Here is a 12,832-nt window from a genome sequence, read left to right as displayed (position 1 = left end):
CTTAACAAAGAAAAATCCCGCTCCGGCGGGAGAGGAAGAAGGCACCACGGTACCGGCGTCGAGAGAAACAGACAGATAATCCTCGAGAGCCTTACGTTCGGGAGCCGACAGAGAGTATAGTCTACCCCGAGGGGGAGTGGTCCCCGGAAGGAGATCAATACAACAATCATACGACCGGTGAGGAGGAAGGGAGCTGGCTCTGGACCGACTGAAGACCGTGCGCAGATCATGATATTCCTCCGGCACTCCTGTCAAATCACCAGGTTCCTCCTGAGTAGAGGGGACAGAAGACACAGGAGGGATAGCAGACATTAAACACTTCACATGACAAGAAACGTTCCAAGATAGGATAGAATTACTAGACCAATTAATAGAAGGATTATGACATACTAGCCAGGGATGACCCAAAACAACAGGAGTAAAAGGTGAATGAAAAATCAAAAAGGAAATGGTCTCACTGTGGTTACCAGATACTGTGAGGGTTAAAGGTAGTGTCTCACATCTGATACTGGGGAGAGGACTACCATCTAAGGCGAACATGGGCGTGGGCTTCCCTAACTGTCTGAGAGGAATGTCATGTTTCCGAGCCCAAGCTTCGTCCATAAAACAACCCTCAGCCCCTGAGTCTATCAAGGCACTGCAGGAAGCAGCCGAACCGGTCCAGCGTAGATGGACCGACAAGGTAGTACAGGATCTTGATGGAGAGACCTGAGTAGTAGCGCTCACCAGTAGCCCTCCGCTTACTGATGAGCTCTGGCTTTTACTGGACATGACATGACAAAATGTCCAGCAGAACCGCAATAAAGGCAAAGGCGGTTGGTGATTCTCCGTTCCCTCTCCTTAGTCGAGATGCGAATACCTCCCAGCTGCATGGGCTCAGTCTCTGAGCCGGTGGGAGGAGATGGTTGAGATGCGGAGAGGGGAAACACCGTTAACGCGAGCTCTCCTCCACGAGCTCGGTGACGAAGATCTACCCGTCGTTCTATGCGGATGGCGAGTGCAATCAAAGAGTCCACGCTGGAAGGAACCTCCCGGGAGAGAATCTCATCCTTAACCTCAGCGTGGAGTCCCTCCAGAAAACGAGCGAGCAACGCCGGCTCGTTCCAGTCACTGGATGCAGCAAGAGTGCGAAACTCTATAGAGTAATCCGTTATGGATCGATCACCTTGACATAGGGAAGCCAGGGCCCAGGAAGCCTCCTTCCCAAAAACTGAACGATCAAAAACCCGGATCATCTCCTCTTTAAAGTTCTGATAATCGTTAGAACACTCAGCCCTTGCCTCCCAGATAGCTGTGCCCCACTCCCGAGCCCGACCAGTAAGGAGTGATATGACGTAAGCGATCCGAGCTCTCTCACTAGAGTACGTGTTGGGCTGGAGAGAGAACACAATATCACACTGGGTGAGAAAAGAGCGACACTCAGTGGGCTGCCCAGAGTAACATGGTGGGTTATTAACCCTAGGTTCCGGAGACTCGGAAGACCAGGAAGTAGCTGGTGGCACGAGACGAAGACTCTGAAACTGTCCAGAGAGATCGGAGACCTGAGCGGCCAGGGTCTCAACGGCATGACGAGCAGCAAACAATTCCTGCTCGTGTCTGCCGAGCATTGCTCCCTGGAACTCGACGGCAGTGTTGAGAGAATCCATAGTCGCTGGGTCCATCTTGGTCGGATTCTTCTGTTATGCTGGTGAATGAGGACCCAAAAGCGACGTAATAGTAACAGAGTCTTTATTCCAGTATTAAACAAATAATGATTCTCCTGGATAATCAATAGTAAATCCAAAACAGGAAAACTGAAATCCTCTCGTCAATAGAGAGGAACGACTGGAGACGCGACCACAGACTGCAGGTCGCTTCGGGAACGCACTGGCCGTAGCTGACATAGACACCTGCTCACACGCAGCATCTGAAGAAGGCAAAGAACACGACAGGGCGAAACAAGGACACAGGAACAGCAAACATCAAACAAGAATCCGACAAAGACAGGAGCGGAAAACAGAGGAAGAAATAGGGACTCTAATCAGAGGGCAAAATAGGGGACAGGTGTAAAAGAGTAAATGAGGTCGTTAGGAGAATGAGAAACAGCTGGGAGCAGGAACGGAACGATAGAGAGAGAGAAAGAGAAAGAACCTAATAAGACCAGCAGAGGGAAGCACAGGGACAAGACATGATCAAAGACAAAACATGACAGATACTGTGTACTGTTGATACTGTGTACTGTATGATACTGTGTACTGTTGATACTGTGTACTGTATGATACTGTGAACTGTTGATACTGTGTACTGTTGATACTGTGTACTGTTGATACTGTGTACTGTGTGATACCACGTACTGTTGATACCGTGTACTGTGTGACAACTATGCCACTATGAGAACCAGAGGATAAATGAATAATATAAATTGTATTTTTATATGGTGCATTAAATCCGTCTTGATAAAATGTGTGTGTCCGGGATATTTTGTGCTTGACTGGCTGTGGAAAGACAACAAGTTCGTAGAAACAGAGAGTGGACGCATAGTATCCATGTAGTACCCGTGTAATCCTGTAGTTAACATGTAGTAAATAGATCTGTATAAAAACCTATTTTAATTCGGGTTGTGCTTTGCTCTCATCAAAACAATCCAACATCCAAAAAAACATTATTCAGAAACAATTAAATATATATACTGTATATATTTCTTCAATACTTAATCAATGGTAAATATGTATGGTTTGGTAAAGTGTAAAGCTGTTTTGTTGTTCAGTCTTAAATGGGACACATTAGAAGAAAAGGTGAAACATTATGAGAGAAAAGTACATCTAGTAACTTTAAACAATATAAATAATTGAAATATAAAACAATTACTAAAATACTGGCACCAGGAGTGGTTGAGTTTGCTTTGACTCCATTAGAATACATAGAGGATTTAAAGTTTAAATGATTGCACAGGAAGGAAGGAAGGAAGGAAGGGTAGTGAAAGTGATAACAGACATCAGGTTGTTGTACAGCATCTCTCTGTAGTCCAGAGTCCTGTACAGTCCCTTACAGAGTGGCAAAGGGTTGGCCCTAGGCACCGAGGCTCTGATGCCCCCACACAGAAAGGGTAACCCCGTCCCAAATTAACCCCTCGGCCCTACCCCATGGCACTTCTCCACCATACCAAAGGACTGTGTTTGTGTGAAGCGAGCAACGTGGCAGTGTTTTCTGGAAATGGTGGCTTACAACCAGGTCCTCTTGGTTCGTGAACAAGTCCCAGTTGCCCGCTGATGACGTCACTCAACACCAGTGAGTGTGAGATGCTTCTCTCTGATGGAAGGAGAACCAGTGAGTCACTTCATGGTAGGTTCAAGTCACCTGTCTATGTGAGTCTGGGGTCAGGGGTCAGAGCCTATGGTCAGGGGTCACGGTGAGGGGGAGCTGGTCTCAGCTGAAGGACTCTTTGTTGAACTCAAACGTGGTTCCTGAATAGCGGTCTGAGTTACACAGTCTGTGCAGAGTCCTGGAGATGCCTTTAGGCCCACAGCAGAACACCCCCACCCGCTTACTGAGGAAATACAATACAGATACAACATGACCACAATATCCTAAAATGATCCAATCAGAAGATGTCTTTAAACACTCCAAACATTTTACTCACTGCTTATTGGTCCTTCCAATCTCCTCAAAGAGCAACTTCCACCTCGGTCGGCCAATCATCAGCCGGGAACTCAGGGGGCGGTACCTCTCCTCAGAGATGTTCTGGACAGGAAACAGAACACAGAAAATGTATAATGAGCTCGTGTTATTAGAGATCCAGGTAGAAGTTACGCTTTGCCACAGATCTAGGATCAGATTACCCTAGCCCCACATCTAGGATCAGATTACTCTAGCCCCACATCTAGGATCAGATTACTCTAGCCCCACATCTAGAACCAGATTATCCTAGCCCCACATCTAAAACCAGATTACCCTAGCCCCACATCTAGGATCAGATTACCCTAGCCCCAGATTACATCTAGAACCATATTACCCTAGCCCCACATCTAAAACCAGATTACCCTAGCCCCACATCTAGGATCAGATGACCCTAGCCCCACATCTAGAACCAGATTACCCTAGCCCCACATCTAGAACCAGATTACCCTAGCCCCACATCTAGAACCAGATTACCCTAGCCCCACATCTAAAACCAGATTACCCTAGCCCCACATCTAGAACCAGATTACACTAGCCCCACATCTAGAACCAGATTATCCTAGCCCCACATCTAGAACCAGATTATCCTAGCCCCACATCTAGAACCAGATTACCCTAGCCCCACATCTAGAACCAGATTATCCTAGCCCCACATCTAGAACCAGATTACCCTAGCCCCACATCTAAAACCAGATTACCCTAGCCCCACATCTAAAACCAGATTATCCTAGCCCCACATCTAGAACCATATTACCCTAGCCCCACATCTAGAACCAGATTACTCTAGCCCCACATCTAGAACCAGATTATCCTAGCCCCACATCTAAAACCAGATTATCCTAGCCCCACATCTAAAACCAGATTATCCTAGCCCCACATCTAGAACTCTTTGAGTACAGGCCTGAGTCTTACATGGAAAATAGCATCAACTGTGCAACATGAACTGGTTTGTATGATAATAAATGGCTGTGATATTAAAAGTCTACTTATTGTATGCCTCTGAACCGTGAGCCCTGAACAAGATCACCATGTCTGCTAGCTGGAGGCAGAGGGAAATTAAAAAGGACTGCAGTAGTAAAACGCCTTCTGAAAGACTCTGTGAAAGGACTGCAGTAGTAAAACACCTTCTGAAAGACTCTGTGAAAGGACTGCAGTAATAAAACGCCTTCTGAAAGACTCTGTGAAAGGTCTGCAGTAATAAAACGCCTTCTGAAAGACTCTGTGAAAGGTCTGCAGTAGTAAAACACCTTCTGAAAGACTCTGTGAAAGGACTGCAGTAATAAAACACCTTCTGAAAGACTCTGTGAAAGGACTGCAGTAGTAAAACACCTTCTGAAAGACTCTGTGAAAGAACTGCAGTAATAAAACACCTTCTGAAAGACTCTGTGAAAGGACTGCAGTAGTAAAACACCTTCTGAAAGACTCTGTGAAAGGACTGCAGTAGTAAAACACCTTCTGAAAGACTCTGTGAAAGGTCTGCAGTAATAAAACGCCTTCTGAAAGACTCTGTGAAAGGTCTGCAGTAGTAAAACACCTTCTGAAAGACTCTGTGAAAGGACTGCAGTAATAAAACACCTTCTGAAAGACTCTGTGAAAGGACTGCAGTAATAAAACACCTTCTGAAAGACTCTGTGAAAGGTCTGCAGTAGTAAAACACCTTCTGAAAGACTCTGTGAAAGGACTGCAGTAATAAAACACCTTCTGAAAGACTCTGTGAAAGGACTGCAGTAGTAAAACACCTTCTGAAAGACTCTGTGAAAGGTCTGCAGTAATAAAACGCCTTCTGAAAGACTCTGTGAAAGGTCTGCAGTAATAAAACGCCTTCTGAAAGACTCTGTGAAAGGTCTGCAGTAGTAAAACACCTTCTGAAAGACTCTGTGAAAGGTCTGCAGTAATAAAACACCTTCTAAAAGACTCTGTGAAAGGTCTGCAGTAGTAAAACACCTTCTGAAAGACTCTGTGAAAGGACTGCAGTAATAAAACGCCTTCTAAAAGACTCTGTGAAAGGACTGCAGTAGTAAAACACCTTCTGAAAGACTCTGTGAAAGGTCTGCAGTAGTAAAACACCTTCTGAAAGACTCTGTGAAAGGTCTGCAGTAATAAAACGCCTTCTGAAAGACTCTGTGAAAGGTCTGCAGTAATAAAACGCCTTCTAAAAGACTCTGTGAAAGGACTGCAGTAGTAAAACACCTTCTAAAAGACTCTGTGAAAGGACTGCAGTAATAAAACGCCTTCTGAAAGACTCTGTGAAAGGACTGCAGTAATAAAACGCCTTCTGAAAGACTCTGTGAAAGGTCTGCAGTAATAAAATGCCTTCTGAAAGACTCTGTGAAAGGTCTGCAGTAATAAAACGCCTTCTGAAAGACTCTGTGAAAGGTCTGCAGTAATAAAACGCCTTCTAAAAGACTCTGTGAAAGGTCTGCAGTAATAAAACGCCTTCTGAAAGACTCTGTGAAAGGTCTGCAGTAATAAAACGCCTTCTAAAAGACTCTGTGAAAGGACTGCAGTAGTAAAACACCTTCTAAAAGACTCTGTGAAAGGACTGCAGTAATAAAACGCCTTCTGAAAGACTCTGTGAAAGGACTGCAGTAATAAAACGCCTTCTGAAAGACTCTGTGAAAGGTCTGCAGTAATAAAACGCCTTCTGAAAGACTCTGTGAAAGGTCTGCAGTAATAAAACGCCTTCTGAAAGACTCTGTGAAAGGACTGCAGTAATAAAACGCCTTCTAAAAGACTCTGTGAAAGGTCTGCAGTAATAAAACGCCTTCTGAAAGACTCTGTGAAAGGACTGCAGTAATAAAACGCCTTCTAAAAGACTCTGTGAAAGGTCTGCAGTAATAAAACGCCTTCTGAAAGACTCTGTGAAAGGACTGCAGTAATAAAACGCCTTCTAAAAGACTCTGTGAAAGGTCTGCAGTAATAAAACGCCTTCTGAAAGACTCTGTGAAAGGACTGCAGTAATAAAACGCCTTCTGAAAGACTCTGTGAAAGGTCTGCAGTAATAAAACGCCTTCTAAAAGACTCTGTGAAAGGACTGCAGTAATAAAACACCTTCTGAAAGACTCTGTGAAAGGACTGCAGTAATAAAACGCCTTCTAAAAGACTCTGTGAAAGGACTGCAGTAATAAAACACCTTCTGAAAGACTCTGTGAAAGGTCTGCAGTAATAAAACGCCTTCTGAAAGACTCTGTGAAAGGACTGCAGTAATAAAACGCCTTCTAAAAGACTCTGTGAAAGGACTGCAGTAATAAAACACCTTCTGAAAGACTCTGTGAAAGGACTGCAGTAATAAAACACCTTCTGAAAGACTCTGTGAAAGGACTGCAGTAATAAAACGCCTTCTAAAAGACTCTGTGAAAGGTCTGCAGTAGTAAAACGCCTTCTGAAAGACTCTGTGAAAGGTCTGCAGTAGTAAAACGCCTTCTAAAAGACTCTGTGAAAGGTCTGCAGTAGTAAAACGCCTTCTAAAAGACTCTGTGAAAGGTCTGCAGTAGTAAAACACCTTCTAAAAGACTCTGTGAAAGGTCTGCAGTAGTAAAACGCCTTCTGAAAGACTCTGTGAAAGGTCTGCAGTAGTAAAACGCCTTCTAAAAGACTCTGTGAAAGGACTGCAGTAATAAAACGCCTTCTGAAAGACTCTGTGAAAGGTCTGCAGTAATAAAACGCCTTCTGAAAGACTCTGTGAAAGGTCTGCAGTAATAAAACACCTTCTGAAAGACTCTGTGAAAGGTCTGCAGTAATAAAACGCCTTCTGAAAGACTCTGTGAAAGGTCTGCAGTAGTAAAACGCCTTCTGAAAGACTCTGTGAAAGGTCTGCAGTAGTAAAACGCCTTCTGAAAGACTCTGTGAAAGGTCTGCAGTAGTAAAACGCCTTCTAAAAGACTCTGTGAAAGGTCTGCAGTAGTAAAACGCCTTCTAAAAGACTCTGTGAAAGGTCTGCAGTAGTAAAACGCCTTCTGAAAGACTCTGTGAAAGGACTGCAGTAATAAAACGCCCTCTGAAAGACTCTGTGAAAGGACTGCCAGAGGGGCTGAATAGAGAACATAGTCCAGTGCAGACACACACACACACACACACACACACACACACACTAACACCCACGACACAACCCTTACTTCTAAAATAGGAAGTGCCAGTTGACTTGCTCTTTCTCCTTTCCATATCTATCTCTTTGTACAACCCTTTCAGCTCCGCCAGAGAATGGCATTGAGGGAAAGAAAGAGTGAAAGGTACACAGTTAAAGAGAGGGAGAGATTAGAAAGAGAGAGTTCTCCGGCAGTGCTGTAGAAAGGAGAAATAAGAATACTTTCCATCTCCGTACACACTGAAGGTAGCAGTGAACTACAGTTAAACGCAGTCAAGGTTAACATGCTTCACTCGTTCTAGTCATCTCCTAGCGCTTTCTCTTCACCAATCTGTGGTGTACCCTGCCCTCTATTGGCTGGCTGGCTGGAGTGAGTGAGTGAGTGAGTGAGTGAGTGAGTGAGTGAGTGAGTGAGTGAGTGAGTGAGTGAGTGAGTGAGTGAGTGAGTCTGACTGATTGACTGACTAACTCACTGACTGACTCACTGACTGACTGACTGATTGGCTGACTGATTGACTAACTCACTGACTGACTGACTGACTGATTGATTGATTGACTGACGGTGTCTTTGAGTCTCACCTGAAGTCCATCTGTCTGGCTGACGAAGAGCTGCAGGTTCAGATAGTCAGGTCTGTTTTCCTGCCACAGCTAGAGAGAGAGAGAGAGAGAGAGAGAGAGGGTGAGACAGAGAGATAATGAGAGAGAGGGGAGGGGGGGAGAGAGATGGAATGAGAAAGAGAGCGAGCGAGCGAGCGAGAGAGAGAGAGAGAGAGAGAGAGAGAGAGAGAGAGAGAGAGAGAGAGAGAGAGAGAGAGAGAGAGAGAGAGAGAGAGAGAGAGAGGGTATGGGGGAGAGAGGGAATGAGAAAGAGAGCGAGAGAGAGGGCGAGACAGAGAGATAATGAGAGAGGGTATGGGAGAGAGAGGGAATGAGAAAGAGAGCGAGAGAGAGGGTGAGACAGAGAGAATGAGAGAGAGGGGAGGGGGGAGAGAGATGGAATGAGAAAGAGAGCGAGAGAGAGGGTGAGACAGAGAGAATGAGAGAGAGGGGAGGGGGGAGAGAGGGAATGAGAAAGAGTGCGAGAGAGAGGGTGAGACAGAGAGATAATGAGAGAGAGGGTATGGGGGAGAGAGGGAATGAGAAAGAGAGCGAGAGAGGGTGAGACAGAGAGATAATGAGAGAGAGGGTATGGGGGAGAGAGGGAATGAGAAAGAGAGCGAGAGAGGGTGAGACAGAGAGATAATGAGAGAGAGGGTATGGGGGAGAGAGGGAATGAGAAAGAGAGCGAGAGAGGGTGAGACAGAGAGATAATGAGAGAGAGGGTATGGGGGAGAGAGGGAATGAGAAAGAGAGCGAGAGAGGGCGAGACAGAGAGATAATGAGAGAGGGTATGGGAGAGAGAGGGAATGAGAAAGAGAGCGAGAGAGAGGGCGAGACAGAGAGATAATGAGAGAGGGTATGGGAGAGAGAGGGAATGAGAAAGAGAGCGAGAGAGGGTGAGACAGAGCAATAACGATAGAAAGGAAGGGGTGAGAAAGAGGGTGAGACAGAGAGAGGGGAGGTTATATAAACATGCCTGATAGGCAGATACAGTGGGGTCCAAAATTATAGGCACACTTGATAAAGATGTCCATATAGCCTAGGATGTTTTTAATCGGCAGGGACTGGGAAACTGGTCAGAATTGAAGGAATGATGGGTGACACTAAATACAGGGAAATTGTTGAGGGAAACCTGTTTCAGTCTTCCAGAGATTTGAGAGTGGGACGGAGGTTCACCTTCCAGCAGGACAATGACCCGAACCATACTGCTAAAGCAACACTCGAGTGGTTTAAGGGGAAACATTTAAATGTCTTGGAATGGCCTAGTCAAAGCCCAGACCTCAATCCAATTGAGAATCTGTGGTATGACTTAAAGATTGCTGTACATCAGCGGAACCCATCCAACTTGAAGGAACTGGAGCAGTTTTGCCTTGAAGAATGGGCAAAAATCCCACTGGCTAGATGTGCCAAGCTTATAGAGACATACCCCAAGAGACTTGCAGCTCTAGTTGCTGCAAAATGTGGCTCTACAAAGTATTGACTTTGGGGGGGTGAATAGTTATGCACGCTCAAGATTAGTTTTTTTGTCTTATTTATTGTTTGTTTCACAATAAAAAATATTTTGCATCTTCAAAGTTGTAGGCATGTTGTGTAAATCAAATGATACAAACCCCCCAAAAATCTATTTTAATTCCAGGTTGTAAGGCAACAAAATAGGAAAAATGCCAAGGGGGATGAATACTTTCGCAAGCCACTGTACCAACCCTAACCCTAGCTCTGACCCTAAACTTAACCCTAACCCATATTCTAAACCAAACCGTAACCATAGCAAGCAGTTGAATAGATAGTTTTGTAATAGTAACCAAATAAATGTGTTGTATCATATAATTGAAGTCAAGTATGTCCTAAATTGTCTCCATTTACTGCTCAAAGCTCGAATAGACACTATTATTTACTACTATTATCTAGACGGTGCTATAACCCCAGATATCAGCCCCTCCACTACAGTCACTAGATGGTGCTATAACCCCAGATATCAGCCCCTCCACTACAGTCACTAGATGGTGCTATAACCCCAGATATCAGCCCCTCCACTACAGTCACTAGATGGTGCTATAACCCCAGATATCAGCCCCTCCACTACAGTCACTAGACGGTCACTAGATATCTAGACAGTCACTAGATATCCGGGGTTATAGCACCCCAGCCTCGGGCCTCAGTGCAGGAGGTGCCATACAACCTCTCTACCCCTAGCCTCTGCCGAGTCCCCAACAACCGGATGATCCAGTTTTCAGGGGAAATGGAAAGAGAGACTTCCGCTTTTGGACATTAACTCCTCCTCCACATTTACTGGATTGGTTGAACAGTGCAGAAGAGAACCTCTGCCAACATTTCGTTTTTCCTCTTGTCAAGACCAGTATGTAGGGGATCTAGTCTCAGACCAGTATGTAGGGGATCTAGTCTCAGACCAGTATGTAGGGGGATCTAGTCTCAGACCAGTATGTAGGGGATCTAGTCTCAGACCAGTATGTAGGGGGATCTAGTCTCAGACCAGTATGTAGGGGGATCTAGTCTCAGACCAGTATGTAGGGGATCTAGTCTCAGACCAGTATGTAGGGGGATCTAGTCTCAGACCAGTATGTAGGGGATCTAGTCTCAGACCAGTATGTAGGGGATCTAGTCTCAGACCAGTATGTAGGGGGATCTAGTCTCAGACCAGTATGTAGGGGATCTAGTCTCAGACCAGTATGTAGGGGATCTAGTCTCAGACCAGTATGTAGGGGATCTAGTCTCAGACCAGTATGTAGGGGATCTAGTCTCAGACCAGTATGTAGGGGATCTAGTCTCAGCCGTTTATTTTACGCTGCTACATTAGGTTACTCCACCCCTGATGTTTAGCCCTGACCTTTAACCTCTAGTCCCCAGGCTGACCTTGTGATGTAAGGCACACAGCAGCTCAGCGAACCAGTAGAAGGACTGCAGCTCCCTGCACACCCACACAAAGTACAGCCTCCTGAGACGGAAATGCCTCCAGCCATCCCTGAGACAGTACACACACACACACACACACACACACACACACACACACACACACACACACACACACACACACACACACACACACACACACACACACACACACACACACACACACACACACACACACACACACACACACACACACACACACACACACACAGACAGAAAGTACAGTGTGAGAATTTGGGCATTAAGAACATGTCAAAGTATTCCCACCAATGGTAAACCAACAACCAACCATCTCTTGTTAGACAGCCACTCACAGCAGGGCGTGCAGAACGCAGGCGAATGGCGTGACTCCGATCCCACCCGCCACACACAGACTGACCTCATAGTTAAACACCTCCTGTGACGAACTGCCAAACGGGCCGTCCACGTACAGCCTACACACACAGTGGGAGGGTTACTATAGTGAGACAGTGACAAATTACACACTACTTCAGACAATTATGACAAGTGGCTTTTGTATGTTCATCTACATCCTTGTGGTAGTCTATACTCTATGTTCACCTACATCCTTGTGGTGGTCTATACTCTATGTTCACCTACATCCTTGTGGTGGTCTATACTCTATGTTCACCTACATCCTTGTGGTGGTCTATACTCTATGTTCACCTACTTCCTTGTGGTGGTCTATACTCTATGTTCATCTACATCCTTGTGGTGGTCTATACTCTATGTTCACCTACTTCCTTGTGGTGGTCTATACTCTATGTTCACCTACATCCTTGTGGTGGTCTATACTCTATGTTCATCTACTTCCTTGTGGTGGTCTATACTCTATGTTCACCTACATCCTTGTGGTGGTCTATACTCTATGTTCACCTACATCCTTGTGGTGGTCTATACTCTATGTTCACCTACTTCCTTGTGGTGGTCTATACTCTATGTTCACCTACATCCTTGTGGTGGTCTATACTCTATGTTCACCTACATCCTTGTGGTGGTCTATACTCTATGTTCACCTACTTCCCTGTGGTGGTCTATACTCTATGTTCACCTACATCCTTGTGGTGGTCTATACTCTATGTTCACCTACATCCTTATGGTGGTCTATACTCTATGTTCACCTACATCCTTATGGTGGTCTATACTCTATGTTCACCTACATCCTTGTGGTGGTCTATACTCTATGTTCACCTACTTCCTTGTGGTGGTCTATACTCTATGTTCACCTATATCCTTGTGGTGCTCTATACTCTATGTTCAACTACATCCTTGTGGTGGTCTATACTCTATGTTCACCTACATCCTTGTGGTGGTCTATACTCTATGTTCACCTACTTCCTTGTGGTGGTCTATACTCTATGTTCACCTACATCCTTGTGGTGGTCTATACTCTATGTTCACCTACTTCCTTGTGGTGGTCTATACTCTATGTTCACCTACTTCCTTGTGGTGGTCTATACTCTATGTTCACCTACATCCTTGTGGTGGTCTATACTCTATGTCCACCTACATCCTTGTGGTGGTCTATACTCTATGTTCACCTACATCCTTGTGGTGGTCTAT

General features: G+C 45.3%; 1 protein-coding gene across 6 annotated transcripts in view; it reads right to left on the bottom strand.

The window, feature by feature from the left end:
- Positions 1-2,565: 2,565 nt before the first annotated feature.
- LOC139548254 (NADPH oxidase 4) overlaps positions 2,566-12,832 on the bottom strand; it is a 42,835-nt gene continuing 32,568 nt past the window's right edge. For 5 of the 6 annotated variants that reach the window (XM_071357802.1, XM_071357803.1, XM_071357804.1 and 2 more), the window contains 5 exons: positions 11,584-11,703; positions 11,213-11,321; positions 8,321-8,389; positions 3,620-3,720; positions 2,566-3,526 (listed from right to left, as the gene is read on the bottom strand). In XM_071357802.1, coding sequence (XP_071213903.1) covers positions 3,406-3,526; positions 3,620-3,720; positions 8,321-8,389; positions 11,213-11,321; positions 11,584-11,703 — 520 coding nt within the window. In that variant the 3' untranslated portion in view covers positions 2,566-3,405. Of the gene's footprint in view, positions 3,527-3,619; positions 3,721-8,320; positions 8,390-11,212; positions 11,322-11,583; positions 11,704-12,832 lie in introns of those variants that run through there. The other variant, XR_011669681.1, reaches the window with a different exon arrangement.

The sequence above is a fragment of the Salvelinus alpinus genome, chromosome 21 (assembly GCF_045679555.1).
Source record: "Salvelinus alpinus chromosome 21, SLU_Salpinus.1, whole genome shotgun sequence".
NCBI classification, from domain to species: domain Eukaryota; kingdom Metazoa; phylum Chordata; class Actinopteri; order Salmoniformes; family Salmonidae; genus Salvelinus; species Salvelinus alpinus.
This window is presented reverse-complemented; position numbering and strand designations above follow the sequence as displayed.